General features: G+C 35.7%; 3 protein-coding genes across 4 annotated transcripts; all 3 read right to left on the reverse strand.

Moving 5' to 3' along the window:
- Nucleotides 1-5414: 5414 nt before the first annotated feature.
- On the reverse strand, nucleotides 5415-13433 carry LOC141836432 (uncharacterized). 2 transcript variants are annotated; one of them, XM_074723920.1, is made up of 12 exons: nucleotides 13169-13433; nucleotides 11269-12668; nucleotides 10565-10675; nucleotides 10449-10481; nucleotides 9622-9802; nucleotides 9361-9542; nucleotides 8830-8966; nucleotides 8650-8745; nucleotides 6133-6202; nucleotides 5946-6020; nucleotides 5817-5862; nucleotides 5415-5690 (listed from the first exon to the last, which is right to left on the reverse strand). In XM_074723920.1, exons 2-12 carry the CDS (start codon nucleotides 12646-12648, stop codon nucleotides 5629-5631), a joined length of 2373 nt encoding a protein of 790 aa, XP_074580021.1. In that variant the 5' UTR covers nucleotides 12649-12668; nucleotides 13169-13433; the 3' UTR covers nucleotides 5415-5628. The 2 variants fall into 2 exon arrangements, with proteins under 2 accessions (XP_074580021.1, XP_074580020.1); XM_074723919.1 differs by having other exon boundaries at nucleotides 11269-12693.
- A 2459-nt stretch (nucleotides 13434-15892) lies between these two features.
- LOC141835719 (uncharacterized) lies at nucleotides 15893-16378 on the reverse strand. Its single transcript, XM_074723093.1, has 3 exons — nucleotides 16327-16378; nucleotides 16071-16236; nucleotides 15893-15995 (listed from the first exon to the last, which is right to left on the reverse strand). Exons 1-3 carry the CDS (start codon nucleotides 16376-16378, stop codon nucleotides 15893-15895), a joined length of 321 nt encoding a protein of 106 aa, XP_074579194.1.
- A 1130-nt stretch (nucleotides 16379-17508) lies between these two features.
- LOC141836679 (uncharacterized) lies at nucleotides 17509-18793 on the reverse strand. Its single transcript, XM_074724190.1, has 2 exons — nucleotides 18590-18793; nucleotides 17509-18366 (listed from the first exon to the last, which is right to left on the reverse strand). The coding sequence occupies exons 1-2, from the start codon at nucleotides 18638-18640 to the stop codon at nucleotides 17644-17646; spliced, it is 774 nt and encodes a 257-aa protein (XP_074580291.1). The 5' UTR covers nucleotides 18641-18793; the 3' UTR covers nucleotides 17509-17643.
- Nucleotides 18794-23312: the final 4519 nt, after the last annotated feature.

Genomic DNA, 23312 nt, shown 5'->3' on the forward strand with positions numbered 1-23312 from the left:
AATTAAGAAACTGAGATATATATGATCTCATAGTAAAATGCCCAATTAAGAAAAACATTATGCCATGCATATATATATATTGTCTTAATTTTGCAACAGAGCTATATATATGTTGCATGCCTAAATTTATTGGCAGGTCTGGAACCCTTAAAGCTGCTTGATATCTACAAGTCATCGGAGTACTCTCTTCCTGCTGCCTTTGGCAGCTTTTAGAATCAACCCAATGCAGACACAATATATATCCAGAATTTTTTTTAAAAAACTAAAAAATAAATCAAAAGCAAGATCCATCCAAAAAAGCATCAGTCTACGTCCGTAGAAACAGAAGCCCTCTGCCCTAAGCCAGCAACAATGGTTACATCAACAAACTGATATCAAATAGTGCATGCAGATGGTTAGTTCCAAGTACTGATCCATGTCAGACAATTGCATTCCAAGTACTAATCTCTCTCTCTCTCTCTCTCTCTCTCTCTGATCTATTTATATATTGTTTTACTGATCGATGGCTTCGCTTTGGAAGCTGAAGGTGCTTTTTGTAGGGAATAAATCAAGTGTCTTGGGGGGATTGAAGCATGGATTGGTGCAGTACTGTTGGACGAAGCCATGAGCTTCGCTGCTGTTTGTTAGTTCTTCTTCCCCTTGCGTTTCCAGCTTGCGCAGCAAATTTAATCCCTGCGTCGCATCCTGCGAATCGATCGAACACGCAGATTTGTTATATAAATTTATTTGTATATGAAGATGGATGGTTACGGGGACGAAGAAAGAACTGGACCTGGTTGAAGAAGGGAGGATGAGGCTGGTCATGGCCGCGGAAGAAGACGCGACAGTTAGGATTAAATCTGGAGGCGGCGGCGGCGGCGGTGGCCGCGGTGGTGGCGGGGGAGCGGAGATGGATCAGGTGATGATGATGGTGCATGGTGATGAGCCTCTTGCGGAGTTTCTGCCTCTCTCTGGCCTTGTGGTTCTGAAACCAGTAGAAGACGTTCTTGCCCTCGATCCTGCCGTAGCAGGAGAGGCGGACGGTGATCTTCTGTATCTGCGGCGCGTCGGGCGTTCGGAGTCCGCCCCGGTACAGCTCCTCCAGTATCATCAGCTGCTCCTGCGTAGGGCACCACCTTGTGGACGACGGAGCTTGAGGCATATCTCGATCTTCTTGTCTTCTTCCTTCTTCCTTCTTCTTCTTCTGATCTTTCTTTTGTTTATATATTCCCTTGATCTCGATTTGTCTGTTTTAGTTTGTGATCGTGGTGGAGGATCGATCGGATATATAGAGAGAGAAAGGGTAGAGAGTGTGATGGAGACAGAAGAAAGCATTAATGTCCGAGTGGAGCGGAGGGAATGCGAGTGGGAGACAAAGAAAGACAAAAGGGATGTGGGAGAAAGGCCTTCAGATAAAAGTGTTTTTTTTAAATTTTTTTTTTGATATGTGAGAGATTTTAAAGATAGATAATTTTCTTCCTAATTCACTTATCTAATAAATTTAAAATATTATATATATATATATATATATAAAAGGACAGTTAAATACATGAAATTCTCTTCATTTTATATAATCTTCTATCCTTCATTCAAATATGTAATCATAAGGTCATATATACTATAATAATTTTATGGTTATGCCAAATTAAACATTCCCTTCAACATTTAGCTTAGAATGACCTCTATTCTAACTAAATATCGTAAATAGTCAAAGTTATCAGTCAACGAACAGTCTGACATATGCAACCTCGCTCCTAGATGAGCTCGATGAGGGAGGTGATGAGGACCACACACTTCAAGAAGAGATTAAACTGATGTCAGAGAATCATGATAAACCACTCCGATATTCAAGTTATGATTCTTCAAAAAAGAGGGCATGTAGATCCAAAAGAAGAAGATGATACTAGAAGAATTTTGTAGAGACAAACCTCGAATAAGACTGTGATTTAGGCTTTTTATAGATCGGCTCAAGACATTTCCACGTCAGATGATATAGCATCCTTATAGTAACTTGCAAGGGGACTAGATTCAACAGTCATTTCCTTTTGGCCTTGTGTGCAGAAAAAGAGATATCCGAAGGAACCAGATCTAATAACATCGTGAACATCTGCTCATTCTTGGACTGCCGCGTGTCCGTGAGAATATTCGCATTCCCCTTTAATTAGTAGATCATGTAAGACAACGATTCACATAAGATGTGAAGAGGAAGCCCAGGATGGAGTCAGCCGAGACAGAGTGACCAAAACAAGACTTAATGTCGAGATGGCTGAGACGAGACGATCGAGATGCCGAGACTAGGCTGGTTGAGACGAGAAGACCGAGACTAGACTATATTGGCTGAGACGAGACGACAGAGATGGTCGAGATGAGATACGAGGTCGAGATAGCCGAGATGAGATGCGAGGCCGGGATAGCCGAGACTAAGATGGTTTCGGGGGCCCAAGTGGGGGCCAAGACTGAGCTCATGTTGAGTTCGAAGTACAGTCTAAATCCAAAATGATAGATATCACACCCTGGCGAGATTGATCCGTGTTGACCCATCTTACCAGATCGGTCCGAATTTTGACCTTCATTTGACTCTTGACCTTTACCTCAAAGGGAGCCACGTCCTCAACTACACCTGCATCAACCTCCAATAATTGAATATTATCATAAATTAAAAGACCATATATATAGATTAAGCCTATATATATATATATATATATATATATATATTGACACGCCACGTGGCTGATGCCCACCATCTATCGTTGCGCCCCCATCAACAAGACAACTAAAATCAGGCATGAAGAGATCAATGGCTGATACCCACCACCAATCGTTGCTCCCCCATGCATCAACAAGACAGAGTCAGATTGCTGAAGAGATGGCTGATACCCACCATCGTGACAATGACACGCGGCGAATTCCCAGTCGTCCATCGTCTTTGCATGCATGCATGGACTAGCTAGCTAGCTACTTCGTATATATCATAATAATTAAGCCTTCGATTCCTTCTCAGTCGTCACCTTTTATGGCAAATTAATTGTAGAACTCCACGCTTCTTCTTCCTCCTTCCTTCTTCAGCCACATACTACGCATTTAGCAAAACTTAAAGAAAGCATATTCCTGAGTAATGGCGACAGTGCACTGCCTCGCTCGGGGTGCAGCAGCTGTCGAACATCGATCATTTACAGCTAACCTAGAGCTAGATACATATATACATACACGAATAAAGACTGAAACTCTGCATGTCCCAACAACATTTCAGTTTTCTACTTCCAATCCTCTGGATCATTGAAGAATGAGATTATATAAAAAGGCCCATAATGGTTCGTGGGTAGCCATTAATTGGTTCGTATATAATTGTTATATAAGCTAGCTAGCTGCGAAGCATTATATATATCGATCATGCATGGTCGTCGTCGATCGTCTACGTACTCTCTACAATTAATTAACGTATTTAATGTAAAGAGATGGCTAGCTCGATCGTCCTTGTTTCTGAAACTCAGAATTAAAACTTGCGATTCACAGGCGTATAGTACGTACGTTTGCATGCATGAAGGTGAGGCCTCAGGTCCTCGACGCAGTAGCCAGCTGAAGGAATCTATTCTCCACAAATTGATAGCTAGAGAGTCATATATATAGCTAGGCGGCCGTAGAGCGAGCGAGGTCGATCGCATTAAGGCTCATGAATGTTTGCAGGCGGCGGCGAGGTTAAGTCCCATGGTGCATGGAATTAGTGATGAGAGCCGCTGCCATGGATTATAACTAAATACGATGAACAAATAAATCGAAATTGAATTAATCAAATTTATTTTGAATAAATAGAATCGATCAAATTTTGCTATTAAAATTAAAAATAAACTGAACCGATATAATTAAAATCGATTCATTCGATGATCAATTACGGAATAAGAGAGGGTGCCGCTGCTGCTGCAGGGCTGGGGAACAAAATAAATAGAGGACTAGTGCGTCTGGTCATGGCACATTTTATTTTCGACCGCTGCAGTTGCATGGCTGCATGGCCATGGCAATCAGGCATGGCTCTGACAGTGTGACTGGGACTGGGATGGACAATTGGTATATATCGTCCCCATTTGACTTTTAGGTTGACTCTTGGGTTTGTCTTTTTTTAAATTGTTTTTATTACGTATTTGATTTTTGAACCGATTAAATTTTGAAATGATAAATTTAATTTTATAAAAAAATTTTATGGCCATCAAAATAAATTAAAAAATACATAATTATTTTATCAAAAGAAAAAGACTAAATTTATCCTTCTATTTAAAAAAATTATACAGTCTTAAATCCAATCATGAATTTTCAGATGATACTGTTAGACTGCTGCACCAAAACCTAAGGGACAGGACTTGTCTTTTCAGAAATATGGGAAGGGAGGGATGGATGGGTTATTTTTGTAAAAGGTTTATTTGTCTATGGAGTTAGATAATTTGTTTGTTAGCATTTTTATAATCCAAAAGATTAGGGAAATTAACCCACAGAGCCCAACAACCAGTCCTTAAAACAGCCCAGCCCAACTTGCTGTTGCTGTAATCACCGAGATGCAAAAGAATCAAAGCTCATAAATAAATTTAATATTTAATTGGATAAAAATTTATTTATAATTAATTAATATATATATATAATTAATTAAATAAATAAAATTGAGCATATATACTTTCAGTTAAATTAATATTGGACACATATTACGAATTATTCGTGAAGAATATTCATGATGTACCATGTTCATCAATAAATTTTTATCAACCTTGTAAAAAATAATCTGATAAATAAAGTTCTTATTAATGCAGAGTCCCAAAAAAAAAATCATACCACATTGAATCTATTATATACAATATTATCCTACATTGCAAAATGTTTTTAATTTGAATTCTTATCACAAAATCACACAACATGATAAATAAATAAATAAAATTTTAAAATAAATAAATAAATTTATATTATCAAACTCAATAATCAATCAAATAAATTTTAAAATATAAAAATTTTAAATAATAAAAATTTGAATTAACATCACATCTAAACAAATATCAAACTTTTGAATGACTATTCGCAAACTGGACTTGATTTAACTTGATTATCTTATCAAATTTAAGACCACAGAGTTAAAGAACAAATTAACAGGGTTTCAAAACTTTCATTAATTTGCTGATGTGATTAAGAAAATGTCAAATTCAGCAAAATTCATCCTGCATATAAATCATCCAACTTAGCATTTTGGATAGACAAATTATATATTCTTCAGCAATTTGCTGAAGACTGAGGAGTCGCTTTTATAACCGGACTTTCAGACAAGATCAAATAAGGCACACAAAACTCACAAAAAAAGGAATTTTTAGCTCAATTGTCTAAAATTGTTTACTGATGCATTAAAATAAAAATAAATAAATAAATGTTAACAAAAATAAAACAGCAATGCCCGTGTGCTTTGGAACATGAAAAGTTTTGAGGGATTACTAATCCATTGTCACAGAGTATAGCTAGAAAGACAAGCGAGATGAAAAGCAAAATCATAATGAATTTACAGGATTCTACTTAGAAGGATAATTTGTTCACAATATCATGATAAAAATGTGGATTCTGGATATTGCCCTAGTAAAACAGATGCTCAGAATTAAGTCTTGTACACAAATTTTTTATTGAGATTTATACTTCGAATTGTGTTGCTACACTCTTCCTATGAATGCTCATAAACTTGGCTACGAATTCTGCAACGACATGAAACAAGTATTGATTAAGTGAAAATAAAGCTTACAGATAGATTGGATCAACTAAAAAGCATATTTATCAACAAAATTATGCACTATATATATTGCTTCGAATGAAAAACTTACCTTCTAATTTCATCAGTGCACTTGTTCCAGCAGGCAACCTCTTGTTCTGCAAATTATGATAAAAAGTTACTGAGGCCTTGCTTTCTCTTCCACTAAAATCTTGCATACTATAATTAACGAGGAACTCACGTAGTACGCATGCCAATAAAAGATCTCCCTTTTCCTACTGCGTTCTACTCCCTTGAGGAATTCTTCCACAAGTTTCTGCATGCATGTTGAAAATGATCTTTAATTTTGCATTTCTAGGTCAAAATTTATCACTTACAGATAGACATAAACTTTGTAACCAACTTCTAACAAGGGTAAATGCACTTACTTGGAGAATCAACTTCGGGTGAACAAATTCCACAAGCAACTTCTGAAACTTCGCTCGAGCCAAAACTAACCTGTACAAATAAACTATCAATCATTAACAAATATAAGATCGAGCACTAAAGTTAGTGGAAGTGCAATATTTAATAACCATGACATGAGTTTTTTTTAGATCAACAATTTGTGCTATAAAAAGACTTGCAATATTTTGGTTTGCAAGATGTAATGGATAATATGGGGTTGAAAACTTGAACTCTCGATATGGTTACTAATACAAGAAGTATTGGACATGCAATTGTTCCAAGTAATATCACTTTGAATTTATAGCTAGAAAGCAAAAAAAAAGTAATATTCAAATAAAAATTCCATTCAAGATATTAATCCAATTTTTTAAAATAAAGAATCTTCATCTCTAGGTCGAGTTTACTAAGATGGGTAACAAGTAGTTTTTTGTATAATATTTAATCTCTTATTGTAGTATTATAGTTTTAAAAACAAATCCTTTTAGACTAGTTAAGTGGGAGAAAGAAGAGCCTTTATGGTAAGAAAATAAATAGAAGAAAAAGAATCCAGTAATTCTCTTGCATTGTTTTCTTGGAGAAAAGAAAGAGAGAGAGATTTTGTAAAATTAATTTTATCAACTTGATAAATTAGAAGAAAATTAGCATCAATATAACAAATTAGTTTTTAATTTTAAACAGCAACAACAACTGACTTTCAACCTTTCTACCTAATTTGAGCGGAAGAGTTGTAAGGGAAAGAAAAAGAACCATTCTCTTCCTCTCTCCTCAATTATTTTTTTTCCCAAAGAAATGAAGGAAAAAACTTTCCCTCCTTACTTTCCTACCCTTATTTCTTTCTCTCACCTTGTCTCCTCAAAGTAACACAACCTATGGGGCACAAAGAAAATCACAAATGACTTCAAAAGCGTCCCTCCATTTTGGTCATTTAGCCTTTATTTTCTAATTAATGAATCTCCTAAAGTATGGCTTAGAACTGCTCTTGTTCAGTTCAAGGTGATCAAAAGTGTTTTAGTTTGTTCAGCACTTCATGTTACCTCTCCATTTAAGAAGATATCTCCTTGCTTTCTATGTGTATGCTAGTGATGATTCTATAGGAATCATAAGGTAAACAGCCTACCTTCAATGGCAAAGAGAGATGCATTTAAGTATGTAGAATAGATTACTTGACACATTTTCACATGTGACTAAGATTTCTTAGATTATTCCTTACCTTGACACCTTTATTTAAGTTTAATAGTCGCATATCAAAAATGCTTTCCTCCATAGTGGTCTCACACAAGTACACATGCAGAGTGGTTTGTTACTCAAGGGGAGAATGGTTTAGTATGCAAATACTTTGAATGGTTTAAAGTAATCTTCTAAAGTATGGTTTAGAACTGCTCTTGTCAGTTCAAGGTGATCAAAAGTGTTTCAGTTCATTTAGCCCTTCGTGTTACCCCTCCATTTAAGAAGATATTCTCCTTGCTTTCTATGTGGATGTCAGTGATGATTCTATAGGAATCATAAGGTAAAAAGCCTACCTTCATTAGCATTCTCAAACGATGGATATAAATGATTTAAGATATTTCCTTGGTATATAGATGACATTGTAATATTCAATGAATATATATAGTTGATATGCTTAAAAAAGCTATTATATTGGGGGTTAATCCAGTGGATTGCCAAGATTGAAGAGGCAATTGTGTTATCCATGAAAATATAGAAGCCTTGTTAGGAAACTCAACTAACTATAGTTAAAAGACTAGATATATCATTCCTATTGAGTATGATCAGTTAGTTTCTTGAAGCTCAATGTTATGATCATCTGGAGAGCGCTTTGAGAATTCTATGCTATCTGAAAAAAGTGCTAGGAAAAGACCTATCTAGACCACCTTTAGATTGCAAGCTATGTGGATGCTAACTGAATAGCTTCCCCCATGGACAGGAGATTTACATCAGGTTACTATGTCTTTATGGGAGGTAATTTGATTTCTTAGAAAAATAAGAAACAAAATATTGTAGGCAGATCAAGTAAAAAGATAGAGTTTAGAGCTCATGACACTAGCTATATGTGATTTATCTAGGTTAAGGAGTTAATGACTGAATTGAGATAATGCTCCTAAGGAACCCATGATGTTGTATTGTGATACTCAAGTTGTGATGCACATGCAGCACACTCCAAAAAGTTAAGACAAAAATTGATAGACAATGATGATTAGCTATCATTGAAAGATGAAGTTCTGCATAGGAAAGTGTTAAAAAATCAAATATATTGATAACATTAATAATCATTTAACAAGTTTAAAATATGAAGAAGATTTGGCAAATATCTAGGTATGAAAGTAAATATATATATGTGCGCCTAACTCTTATGTAAAGATTGGCTCATTGCACAGAGTAAAAGCAAGAAATAATAGCAATAAACAAATAAATTAACACTGCATAAAATTATTTCTCTAAAATCTCTAACTTTCATAGTTATGATAAACAAAACTATTAAGTCAGCATTATTGTTCAACCTTCTTGGTGATGGATCATCTAAAATCTCTGCTGCAATTTCAACTAAAATCTCCTCCCAGCTAGTGGGTATTAGTTGTCTATCCATGAAGGGATAACTGTAATTATGATGCAAAATCAACATATCACTATGACGTTGTGTTTGAACAATTGTCTAAGCTATTGACAGAGTGTATCCATACTTGTGTTCTTTACATGCTTCAAGGGCCATTATTGCCTTCCTTATGTTGTGCTTGCATTTAGTTGCAATTCTGGCAGCAAATGTTGTTGACAACTCAAAGCTCTCCCTCATTGCAATCTGAGTTAAAATCTCCACTATCTGGGGAAAAAAGTTGAAATATAGTTTTAACCATTCATTGATATGCAATCCTCAAATGTGGTGCATCAAGAAAATACTCAACATCAGCCTACTATTTCAATCATCTTAGAGAGGAGTGGAGTAGTATAAAAACTACTATAGCAATCTCCCAGAATGACCATGGTATCTATAAATCTTAGTTATAAGAGAACATCTCAAATTCAACAAAATTATATGCTACTTAATGCTGACAAAAAAAACACATGGTGAATAGTTACTAAAGGCAAAAACTGGAAATTTGATGATCAAACTAAGAACCGTTGTTACATTTCAGAATAAATATTAAAAAAGAGCTCAGATAGAAATTAATAGGAAGTTTTGATATCTATCATCAAAGTAGGAAGAACAAGCTTACCTCATTCATAACTGGGGCATCAATGCTAATAATTTTGCATCTACTCTTAATGGAATCAGTAATACCAAAGTCATCTTGACAACATATGAAGATCTTGCATACATGAGCATAACAATCCATGATCCATTTTACTAAGTGCTGAACATTTTCTGTTACATTGTCGAACTCATAAAGAACAATCACTGTAAAAAAGAAAATACAAGCATTAATACCATATGAGCATGGTATGTAACAAAAAGAAAGCATGAGGAAGTTATGGACCTTTAATGTCCATCTTAAAACTTGCATCGCTAATTTCGGGGATATGCACATGATTTTCAGCTATCTCCTTCACAACAGCCATTAAAGCATGACGAGCATTCTTCCCTAGCAACCTCAAATTAAGTTCCAAATGATGAGAGCTTGATGCTAATGGGACTGCAATTTGCAATTGATTTGACTCCTGCAAAGAGGATTAGTAGATTACTTATTTATGGGAATAGCAAAACCTTTTTTGCTTTATGATTAGAAAAGTTTATTCCTTCCTGTGCAAATACTACTAGTTACGAAATTATTTTTTTTTTAAAATAAAGGAAAACAAAATTAATTTTTTAAAAAATAAAGGAAAACAAATGTGTTCATAAAAGAACAAGGAAGCTGATTTTGATGGCTTCAGCAATGGTGTGTCACTGAAACATACGACCAAATGATCCTCCGGTAAGTATATATCATGCAGAATATTGGGACAAGCAGAAAAGTTCACAATAGTGTCATAGGTGCATCAGGGTGGAGCTTTTCATTAAGACAATGTTCTTCTTACAATATGTAGCTGGTGGTTTAGCAATGTAGAAGGTGATATGAAGCCTGTAGATTGTGGTGATTGAAGATCATTGGAAGATTATGAACTTCAGAGGGATCTCAATTTTCATGAACTGAAACAGCAAAATTGCAGAAGAGGGTCATATGTTTAGTAGTTGTCAGGTCAAGGACTTCATTTCTTCAGTAAGTGTATTCTAGGACTGAGGACTTGTTCATCTCTTTTTTTTACATGGAATGGCATTTTGAACCAATAAATTACTGAAAAGTTATTGTACTATCAGAAAAGTTACCTGGACTTTGTAATGTTTTAACTCATAAGTGACCTACAAAATTGATAAAAGATTAGTCAGCAAGCTCAGCACAGTCCAAAATGAGAATTTTCTGGTTATATACACTTGCTACATACTCTTGAAGATGAATCACCAAACAGTTCGTGTAGCAAAGCCAAACACAGAGATTTCTTTCCAGAGCCAGTTGGTCCTTTGAAAAGAATATGAGGACAGTTGCTTGGAGAGACCTTACAAAAGGACAAGAACTTAATTACATTAACATGGAAAGTGAAAACATATTATGAACTGGAACTGGCAAGATAAAAAGTGGAACATTTAAAATATTTCATATGATACTCTTACATGTGGTTAAAAAAAGACAGCTTTCTATTAATATTTTCCATCTTTAGAGAACAATCTAGTAGTCCTGTATAAGAATGGTTCATAGATTCTCTACTAGTTAAAATGATCGAACAGACCATTTATTTATTAGAAACCTAAAAAGGCAGCTTCATAAGACAGATTCAAGTGATTGAAAAGTACTATGTTTGAATTTTGAAATGGAAAAGGGAACATATGATGGTGAGAATGAAGGATGGCACACAGATCAGCCAGCACATGATTTGTGTGTTTGTTAGCTCTTATGCAGTTTAAACTCAGCCAGCCTGTTGAGCAAGAAATAGTAGCATGTATATTTTTTATGCTACTCAATTCCAAATAATTTGCTTCATATAATTGCCCAAACAACTGTATGAAGGATTTCAGAGCTTTTTCATCAACCACTAATCAAGAGCACTTCAAGATCAAGAAAAGAAAAAACTGCAAATCAGATGTAACTTACTAGTTGTTTAAGCTGCTGCACTTTCTGTCTATGACAGATGAACTCATCCAGTGATCTTGGACGATGCTTATCAGCCCAAAATTGCCTCAATTCTTCTACCACAATTGCCTTCTCAATGTAAGAAGATTCATCAATTGTCCCATGTTTCGGTGACTTTGACTTCCCACATGAAGCTCCCTTAACACAGGAAAACCATAAATCTGTCTGGTTTTTCTGTCGGTTAATTGCAAACTTAATAAAACCTCCAGAAACTTTTCCACTATCATCACTAAACTTGGTACTTTCATTACTGACCCTGCTCTTGCTCAACCGAGTATTAGAAGAGAAAAAATTAGTACTTGTTCCGCCATTACTAAGCTGACTAATAGAACTGGAGTTATTGCTTGTTTGTGACACAACACCGCGAACTGAAATGCCATGAGAAGTTTGACCACAATAACTTGTCCCTCTAGAGTACTGATGGCTAGGTATATTACTTTCTGAAACCATCTGCATTTTCTGACTAAAAGTTTGGTCTTTGTTGCCCACACCAGTATCAGAATTTTTCAGTGCCAAAGCTACTTGATCTTGTGAAAAGAAGATATCACCAGCTGAAATTGAGTCAATGCTCTTTAGATCATAAGCATTGTATGAGGGAACTCGAGAGAGTTTTTTATCAGTAATCATATCACTTCCTGTAGAAATTGGAGGATCTCTTGGGTGCGTGGTATTGACCAACGGTGAGCATCTTTGTCTTGTAGGTGCTGCAGGGCCAGTGATGACCTGAAATTCTTCCATTCCCCTTGATTTTGGTGCAGATACTGACCTATTTGCATTGTAACTTGATCTGCCACTTGCCATTGAAAGTTCATGAAATTGTGCATGGGGATTAATATCACCCAACGGGCGAGACTTGGTTGGTGTTCTATGGCTCCTCTTTCCGACTGAATGGTGAAGCTCATGATTTTGATCAATAGGTTCCTCATACCTGGACCTGTATGGAGAAATGTATCTTTGATGAGCTGAGGCCTTCAGAGGACTGGTATTCTTCCTTAAACCGGAACCTACTGGCGGAAAATTAAGTTCATCACCACCTTTGATTGGATTATAAGGAAACCTATTTTGTCTTCTGGAGGTTGAACTTGTTCTAGAAACATGTGTCATGCTATTGTTGTTGTCTTCATCAAAATATTTCTGATTATAACGTAAGGGACTAATGGTTCTAGTGCGCCGATGATGTTGAGGAGCTATTTGCCTGCCTGAAGTCAAGAGCCCATCATGCCAGGGGCTTTCCTGCCATTCTGATTCAGTGTCGGATGGTTCATAACCACTTCTCACAAGTCCAAATGAAGATTGATGATGAGATTTGTTGATTCTTGAGGCATTTTCCATTGCAAGCATCTGGGCAAACGTGAGCTTCTCTGTAATTTAAAACTCGAATGAGCTCTGTTCCAAGCACATATATCACCAAGTCAGTTATATGATTCCATAAACTTGACGAAAGATAATTATGCTAAAATTTGAAGAGAAAAAATTGGTTCAGTAAGTCATGGATCTTCTTGAGCATAGTCTCACGGTCTCATAGTTAAGTTGAATTTCACTATGGTCAGAGCACTGGTTTTTTCAATAAATGAGCTAGTATATCATTTATTTGCCGGCGCTAAGTTACAACGACCAAAGGAAACACGTCTAGTGACCAAAATAATCTCAGTTTATCAGCTAACAATGGGGAAAAAAGTGTTTTGAAACAAAACCTGGGAGCGTATTTTGAAAACAAAAAACAAAATCTCGGTATATTATTCAAAATCCAACCTATGATCATTGACGACAAACTTTACACATCCATCAGCACCTACAATCAGAAACCATTCAAGACGGAAGTTGCGATCAAAATTATACAGAATGTACGAAAGGATCGCACCTCAACGACAGAAGACGCCTTGGTCTCGGCTACCTTTTCGCCTGAGCGGTGTCCCACAGCTTCGGCAGAAAAGCATACTCAAATGCCGGCGAGCACACGAGGGTGGGGGACTCGAGAAGGGATACGGAACGAGGTTTGCATTGCGAACCATCTCCGCAGACAGGGACGAACTATAAAAGCTGGAGAGAGATCGGATCGATGATGACGATAAAGATGAGAGAAGAAAACAACAACAACAATTGGAACAAGGGAAGAGGATGCTTCGATTTCGTCCCCGATCGCGGCACATTCTGGTTCCAGCTTTTTATTGAAAACGAATTGCTGCTATCACAGCGTAGAGGACACTCTTCCTGTAATCCCTAGGATTTTGTTTCGACAACATTTTCACTTTCACCCCTGTAGTTTCATCAAATTCTCAAAACTGAATTATTATTATTATTATTATTATTAAAACATCATTTTAATTTTTAGATTTATCAAAAGTCGTATTTATTTATCCTTTTACTCTTCTCTAGTAATATTGGATTTTAAAAAATAACACCACTATAATATTAAATTTTAAAGAATAATATCATTATAATACTATATTTTAAAAATTAATATCATAATAACATTGATTTTAAGATTTATACAATATGTGTTGATTTTTAAAATTTAATATCATAATAATATTGATTTTTAAAATACAATATCACAAGTATATTAATATTATCGTATTGTTCTTTGAATATAATACTATAATGATTGATGGAAGAGATAAAATAAAAAAAATAAATATGTACTTTACAAAATTTGAAAATTAGATGCTTTTAAAAATTTAATAATTAGTGCACGCTTGATCCATTATTATTAAAATATCATTCATTTCAGTAAAAAATGAAATCCATCTCTTCAATGATCTCACACGATTGATCTCATGACCATGCAGCTTGCTAATCTAATCGTGCGAGACTTTTATATATCTATCTATTTATTTTTTTATTTAATTTTCAAATGAACATAAATATATATATTTTTTAGCTTCAAAAATAATATTCCACTACCTCAAAAAGTTTATTTTTAACGCGTGCATTGGATTGATCAATGGTGCTAATGCCCTTTTATTTCGGGGTGCGGAAAAAAATTAATTACACAAAAGTTGAGATTCTTATTTATCCATTATAAAATAATAATAATAGTGAAATGGATAAAAAAAATTTATTCATAAATTATTTTAAAATATTTTTTCATCCGTAAAAAACCAAGGAGAATAAACATTTTTCTCATTTATCAACGCAATAGTTAAGAGGCGAGTAAAATCTCATTAAATTAAAATAATCAATCGAATTAAAAAGTTTGATTTGGTTAATTTTAAATTTTAGTTATTTTTTTAATCTTAATTATTTCAATATATACTATTTAATTTTAGTTTTAAAATTTTAAATTTGATTAAATGACTATTATATTATGATGAATCTCAATAAAACTCAGGTAATGTACTCCTCGTAGTAGTCAACTATAGTTTCTCGATTTATCTTCTCATAAATATCATGAGATCGATCGTGTAGGATCGCTAGACGATAGATTCCATTTTTTATTGAATTGATGAGTCAACTACTTAGAAAGTCGACTATTAATCGAGATTTTGATTAAATTGATTATTATGATCAATCGAATAAATTAAATTGATCAAATTAGAAAATTTAATTTAGTTAATTTTGAAATTTAATTATTTTTTTAAATCTTAATTATTTCACTACATACTATTTGATCTTAGTTTTAAAATTTTAAATTTAATTAAATCAAATCGATATCAACTATTATATTGTGATGAGTCGCCCGCTATACTTAGAATTAGACCATGACTGTGTAATTTGAATAATAAATTGGATTGATTTAGGGCATTCATAGTGGTAGGGGATATTTTTATTAAATATTCATGATTTCTACATTTACATCATCAACCAATTATCTCATTTTTTAAATATCCCAACTTCTATAGTGAAAAATCTCACAAATCAAATATTTACGAATCTCACCTATTAAATATCTTAATAATTTTAAATTTTTATTATAAAAAAAATAGAAATCATCGGTACAAATTTGTGTCGATTTTTAATTATCGTTAAAATATTTCTCCACAATGTGAGATATTTGTCTACGAAGATATTTCTCTAAATTACTCGCATAAATATCCCCACTAAGATGTCCTTAACTAAATTCGTAAACAATTCAAAAAAAAATCAAAATTTAATAAATTTTAAAAAATAAAATTGAATTTATTCTATTTCGATTTATCCGTTTCATTTTTTAACGGAATGTTCATCCCTACGCGTGGCCTTGCTAAAATCTCTCTTGCAGCGGCGCCGCGAGCTCAATCATCACGGCAGCAACCTCTGGACAATTGCAGCCGTGAGGTTGCTGGCACCAAATCCACCATGAACTGGTAGTTCGTCAGAGTTCATCGTATTTCCCTCTTTCCTTTTTCTTCTTTTCTTTTCTTCTTTTTCTATGAATCAACTAAATTCCTTTGCTTCTTCAATCATTTCCATACCATACCTCAGAGTTAAAAAAAAAAACTGATGTCTATCAACAGCCAGCAAGATTACTTTCACACTACCATATACAAACACAAACTCAAGTTGTTAGACAACTACTGAAAAGCAGCTACGTTCTTCACGGCCAAAGCAGCCAAACTACTGAAAAGCTTGTTAAACTGTGCCTGATCCATACAACTTAATAGCCTCATTTGGTCCTCCGAAGCCACTGTGCTGCATACTTGCAAGACGGTCCTTCCATGGCCATGACTGGAGCCTCATTAAGGAACGCCGAAGCGCTCCGCGTCCACCTGCGATCGATGCATATATCAGTACAGTGCGAAGAAGAAGAAAAACAATAATGATGGAAGAAGGTAAAGTCATACCAGCGGTTTGTGTCCACAACGATGTCCCAGCTACTTGATTCTCCCTTCCTCTGCACTCGCAACGAGGAAACATCCCCGGTCAGTTGTTCTTCCTCGTTCTTGCTCGTTGATCTCCAGTAGGCATCGATTTCCTCTCTTGTGAGCGACTTATTCCTCTGAAACTTAGCTGCTAATTATAACACAGATGGTAAAGTGTTTGCAAAACTGCCGGTCGGCCAGGCGCTGTATGAATGTAAAATAAGTCCGGCATAAATACCATGCTCAGGATCTCGGAATGGAGAACTCCATCCTGCCATTAGAGAGCCCATGGTTCTGTAGTTTGCCTGAAGACAGTAAGCAGTGGATGAGGAACTTATAGCCGAGATTGGGAGGTTTCGTTTTCGTTCTCGTTCTTATCTGACGATGGAAGAAGAGCTTTTTTTACTTCAGCAATGGAGGAGCTAGCGAGGTGGCGCGCGTTTGGTGTTCGAGCTGATGCTTCATTTGTTGCTTCTGGTGGCTCGAAGCCACGCTGCCTCTCGTAATTTGTGGCACTATTCAAAGTAAAGTTTGCTTTTGACTTAATTACTTTACTGGTTCAAAGTCATCAGGCAAAAACATGCATTTTACAGATATTAACGCTATAGTTTGATCTAATGGTTTGGTCTGCTCGCTGAAGTGTTACAGTCGTAAGCTGTTAGTGATCGTGAAATGAAGATCGATCAACTCTATAGTTTTTATCAACCCTTGCAAACTCGAAGAGAGATGAAGAGATGACCATGCATTAATCCTCCTTGTCAGCGCTCTGCTCTCATTTCTCTTTCAGTCTCTATCCCGCTCGTTGTCTTCTGTGCTGCTACAGCCTATTTATTTCCGAGCTTTGCTTTTTGACAGCGTAGTAGTTCATATTTATCATCTAGTTTGTTTGGTTCCTTCTTTCTTCCCCATTTAATTCTTTGTTCTCTGAAAGAAACTACTCTACGTACGTACTGTTCTTAACCCAAAACCTTTGCAAGAAACTATCGTATCAACGTGAAGATTAATCAAAGTTTCAGTCATTCAGTGTGCAGTGGGCCATCGATGCTCACGAGCAGCGATTGCACTCATCAGTTCCCATCAGTCTGACACTGGGCGGAAGAAAATTAGCAAGGCTTGTGGAGGTGCATTTGCAGAGCAGAGCCTTTAAGAGCATCTTGTCGCTCTCCCTTCGCCTCTTAATGAGATGGGCGTTGAATATCAAACGGATCATCTTCATTTGTTTGTTTGCTATATTCCAATTGACTTTGTCATTAGCTCGCAATTGTTATCACTTTGGGTGGCCATTAACATTTTGACCAGAACTACTATAAAGGACATTTTCTTAATCTGTTTTTCCGAGTTTTCTTTCTTTATCTGAAAGGACATCATGGGCTAGGAAATCAACTTCCACTCGAACAAAAGCATTTCGACCACTCCATTGGAAAAACTTTACTGGCACATAAAACAAGTGAATTCAAAACAAACAAACAAACAAACAAAAAGGACACATTTTGCACTATGGAATTAACCATACTCCTAATAATTTACCAGCAACGTAAACAATACTAATATCGTTTCAGATTCTAGACCATGATTGTGAAGACGATAATGCTAGGCCATCGGAGAATCCAATCGGCTCCTGCCACTCTACGGAAAGAGCATTATGCCAAGAACTGTCACCATGACCCCTGCACCCATCTTCCAATGGCAACTTTAGCCCATGGCAAGCTTCTGCCATTAATGTTGGAGGGATTCCATCCATGCAAAGCCCAAGCGTGTTCACGTCTCCTCCAAGTCCGTGCTTGCTGGCCTCCGTGAGATTAAGTCCGTCGAAATGGTACTTGTCAGAATCCATGAAGTTTATGTTGTCATTCGTTGGATACTGTGGCAATTGTAACTGCACTTCTCTGAAGGATAATGCCGGCGGCAGGTTATGTGGAGCCAGCAAGGTCACTCCCTTCTTCGCGTCGCTGGAGGCAGAAGAACGCTTGCTCTTCCGGCATCTGCCACCGACGGGGACGTTTCGAAGCGAGCCACCCTTCGTCCAGTAGCGGCGGCAGGTCTTGCAGAAGTACCGTGGCTGTGAGAGACTGTAGTTGTTGTAGTAGCAGAATTTGGTGTGCGTTGAGTCGCACCGCGGGCACTTTAGTGCCTGCTCCTGCTGCTGCTGCTGCTGTGGCCGCGACCTTCTCTCAGCGGCTGCCGCTGCCGCCACTGGCGTCGTGCATGAGATCAGCTCACCGAAAGTCAGGGAGTGCTCCAGTGATCCAGAGCTGTTTTCATGGCCAACGACAATGCTCTGCGATGAAATTGTTCATCAGGAAACCAAGATCACAGTAAACATGGTACAAGATCGTTGCCGTCAGACTCAAAAATCTACTTCTCTTTCACATCACAGAGAGAAGCTACAGGAAGACTCAATTCTATCATGGATCAACAAAACATGTTTCTAAAAAAAACAACGTTCATGATATCTAATGCAGAGGCAGAGAAGTTAATCTATAGCAAGATTGCTTAATTACCTTTAGCCAATCAGAGGAGTCCATGCAAAACTGCACTGAAGGAGTTGTCATTACACAAAGAACAAACAAGAAAGGGCAGTGTATACTGATCTTGAGGAAGTTGATGTTAAGCTAGTGATTGATGATAGAGTAGAAGAAGAAGAAGAAAAGTCTTGGGACTGGAAGAAGAGATGGTGATGGGAAATGGGAAGAGCCTCAAAGAACTGCGTGCCACTTCGGTTGTGATAACGAGGTATGGATGTGCATGTGAATAAGAAGAGCTAGAAAAGTGGGGGAGGAGAAACTGCGCTGTCTTTTACAGACTTCCTTGTTGGGTCCCCACCTTCGTCTTGTCGGACGTATATAAGCTAAAGACCAAATGCCACCAGCTCACTTCCTTCTTTACAATTAATTAATTAGTGAAACACGCCTAGCTTCATACATGAGAATATTTGACTGCCTATATACCCTAGCTTTGGATCAAAATCTTTGTGTGTTTACATGCATCATAAGAAAAAACATAGAAGATGATATCTAACTACGAAAGTGATTCTTCATTGAAATTGTATGTTAAACTGAAATTGTGAAAAATTTGTTATTTTCTGAGCAGATAAGAAATATTGAGCATAGCTTAGAGAGACGCCCTTGTAACTTGTAATATTATTTTATGTAACTTTTCTATCATATATATTCTCTCTCAGTAATAGGCTATAAGCTTCACTTGTTCACTTAAAATATTATGCTTGTATAAACATTTTTTGAGGAAAACATAATGGAAAAAATCAACAATTTCCCTTTGTTTAATTATGATATAATAAAAGCTTTTCTCCAATTGTAACCAATAACCATTTTTTTCTTCTCAAGTGGCTAGTTGTGGTGATACATGACAATCCAACTCATAACTAGTGACATTATGGTGATAATGACCTCAATTTTAACAGAATCCTTCAACAAGCAAAAGGAAGAGGAAGGAAGCTACAATTTCTTAGTCGAGCACTCATTTGCAGAGGCAGCCAAAGGATTATAGTTTAGTTTGCTAAGGGGTCGGATGAACTAGAGTGAATGATGTAGCAAAAGGAATTGGAGAAGGCAACAAAGGGTACTAGTGGGTGGGTTACTCATTGAGGAAGAGTCGGAAAGGGAGGGTTGCTTACAGGAGGAAGAGGAGGTCGATCATAGTTGTGATTGCTCATGAGAAGCAGATAGGGTACAACAGAGATGTAGAATAAGTTGTGATCGATCGCGGGAGCTGTCAAGTAGGGAAGAATGGTGGACATGATCATGTGATGAATTGAGGGGGGAAGGAAAAGGTCAAGACTCGATCATGGGACCACATTTTTTGTTAGCTAGAAAAAAATTTCAACCATAAATACCTAGAAAATATTTTCTCAGGCACTAAGTTTTAAAATGCATTAAGTGTAGATTATTCATCTAAGAAATAGAGCGAACTCAATTTGCCCCTTGAAGAACTTTTAATGTCACTTTGCACATCCAAAATAATCTCACAATTGTTCACTTTGTCATTTAGCCATTAAATACTTAAACAATCTTAAGTAACCAAAATGTTAGATGAAGACGTTGTGTATAATTGTTATTTACATATTTTTTATACTCTAAAGACACTCCTTTTGTTTCTCAGAAGTTCAAAAAATGGAAATTGTACATTATAAGTGAACTTAGGCAATTAGCTAAAAGCCCTTCAATGTATTGAATTTGTCTACTAGCTTGTCTGCTCAGAGAAATTCAATAGAGGATGTCGGTATTTTCAACATGAAGGGTCCTACACAGCTAAAAATGTCAGCAACTATGTTTGCGCATCCACATTCTAAATGTGATCTCATACTTAACTGAACAGAGTATTATTCTGTCTGAAGCATACTCTTGAATTCAGCTTCAGCTACAATCTTTTGAGAATATTATATTCATCACCTAATTCCAACTTGATCATATCTCTCCAATGAGTAGATCCTCCACTGCCCTACTGCGTACTCAAAAAAACTATATACAAAATCAAATCCATTCCTGGTCTAAGAACACGAGTGTTGTGACCGCGACATTTCAATAAAGATTGAGAATTTTGTAATCTATCATCCAGTAACAGATTGATCGTATCTTACTTATATCTCTCTCTAATCTTTGTGGGTAGACCACCAGGACAATTTATCAAACAGTAAGAGGACGAAGAAAATGAAAGCGATAAGAGAATCATTGATTTTTCACCAAAGCTTGAGAATTTGGTATTTTATCAACTAATTCCAATTTGATCGAATCCTATTCATATCGATATAAAGAAAAAGTCATTTCGTAAGTGCAAAAGCTTAATCTTTGCGGGGTCGCCCGCTACGAGATGTCATAACAAAAAGTACGAGGCGGCAGATTGAAAGCGAGAAGGGAAGCATAAAAATACCGTCTATTTCGAATAATCCTCCCGCCGAGCCGATCGACTCGCATAGGAGGAGTCCAGGAAGAAACCGAGCGCGCGCCGCCGCCATCACAAACCGAGCGATTGGAAGAGCCAGAGCACGCGTCAGGCGATGCGCCGCCATGATGTGATGGTACGCGGAATTTCTAGGGCTTCGCCAAAGCCGAAAGTTCAATGCCGGCGTGGGACCAACATCCCCCAACTTGTTCTTTTCCGCCGTCTTTTTCCTCCTTCCGCAACAAGCAAAGTATCGATTCCTACCCTACTCTGCCCATGCACGTGACATCAGCGTGACATCCACTCACATTTCTGTTGCAAATACATATTTACCCTTATGCTCGTTTTTAGATGGGTAAAAAAGAAAGAAAAAAATAGATAATATTTTTTTTATTAAGGATAGAAAATTTATTAAAAAAATAAAGATTAAATATATAAAATTATAAAAATATATACCTTTATTTTTTAAAATAAATTTAGATGTGGAAAAGTATATATATAATTTATTAAATTTTTCTTGTCAAAATTTATCTTATCAAAATACCAATTAAAATTAATATTTACAATTTAAATAAATATAAAATTTTAAAAAAAATAATAAATAGACATATAATATGCATGCAAAGTATAAAATTTGTACTTTGGTATGACAACAGATAAATCAATATTTTTATATATATTTCTATAAAAATTTATTGATATAAAAAATAAGCGAAAAGATTGTACTGAAATTTAAAAATTTTAGATTAAATAAATTAAATAAGTTATTTGAGAATTAATATTTTAAAATAGGATAAAATTGAAACAAATAATATTTAGAGTTGTCTTTCCCTTCTTTACATCCCAAATTAGAATATAGAAAAATCTTAAAAAAAGGTAAAGCCTTCCTTACCCTTCCCTTCTCTTCCCTCACTCCTTTATAAATAAGGTTAAAAGTTTCCCTTCCCTTTATTTATCCACTTTGGGCCTAAGCCCTCATGGTTTTGTTCTTGGACTCTCCCCAAAAGGTCTCATGCCAATGGAGATACTTTCCATCCTTTTAAATCCATGATCTTTCCCATGTGTTTTAGATGTGGGACTATGTTTGCACCCTTGCAACCCAACAATCTCCTCCTCAAACAAAGGACCACTGGAAGCTCCGCTACCATTTCTCATGGTCCGACTGTCATTTCTCATGGTCCGGCTGCCATGTCCCTCATGGTCCGGCTGCCATGTCCCTCATGGTTCGAGCCTCCCCTACTTCCTTTGTTTTCCCCGAGGGTCCCCACATGGTTAGATCTGGATCATGGCTCATCCGGCGATTAGTCCGGTGAAGAGCAACCTGGCTCCGATACCAATTGTTGGGTCTAAAGAATGTCCATATCTCCACAATGGCATGATATTGTCCACTTTGGGTCACCTCATGGTTTTGTTATTGGGCTCTCCTCAAAAGGGCTCATGCCAATGGAGATACTTTCCATCCTTTTAAACTCATGATTTTTTCCATGTGTTTATCTTCTTAAGCGAGACATCCGTCCATGGTTAAGCACACAAATTTTCCGAATCACTTCCAAACGCCTCGACACAAATTCAATGGCAGTTATATATGTACAGAAAAACACATAATATATATACATAAATAATGCATTACACATCTTATATTGCACATCTCATCAACATTTAATATAAAAAATTTTTTAATTTTTTTTAGAATTTAAAATTTTTAAGATTTAAAGTTTAGAGTTTATATATGTATATATATAAAGTATATAATATATTGCTCATTTTATCCCGCTTATTTTATGTGCCTAGAGTTATTTTTTTCTTCAATTTTTACTTATCTAAATATTATATTCTCAATTTTAAATAATATATCCTAACTCTTAAATCCTAAAAAAAATATTAATATTACTTGCACACGGTAAAATAAATAGGGTACCATTCTTAATTATATAAGAGATTTTGATATGCTACACATCATGTGAATATATAATTTAAGATATAATATTTAAGTTAAATAAAGTAATAAAAAAAACACATAATACTTACGGGATGTGTAACAATGCTTTATATATATACAAATATTATCCGATATATAACAATCCTTAAAAAATATTTTTATATTAAATGATCACGGAACATGCAACCTATCATTTGTCATTTTAATATGCTACACATTTTATATTGTATACCCCGTGAGTGTATTTTTTAAAATAGATTTAAAATTTATAATTTAGAATTTAATATTTAAGTTATAGAAATTGACAAAGAAAAGAAAAGAAAAATTATACATGATGCCCACAGGATGGGATGGGATGTGTAATACATCATTCATAAATAAATAAA

This window comes from Curcuma longa, chromosome 10 (assembly GCF_044706935.1).
Source record: "Curcuma longa cultivar G26 ecotype Majalengka, Jawa Barat chromosome 10, ITB_CL_G26_1.1, whole genome shotgun sequence".
NCBI lineage: Eukaryota > Viridiplantae > Streptophyta > Magnoliopsida > Zingiberales > Zingiberaceae > Curcuma > Curcuma longa.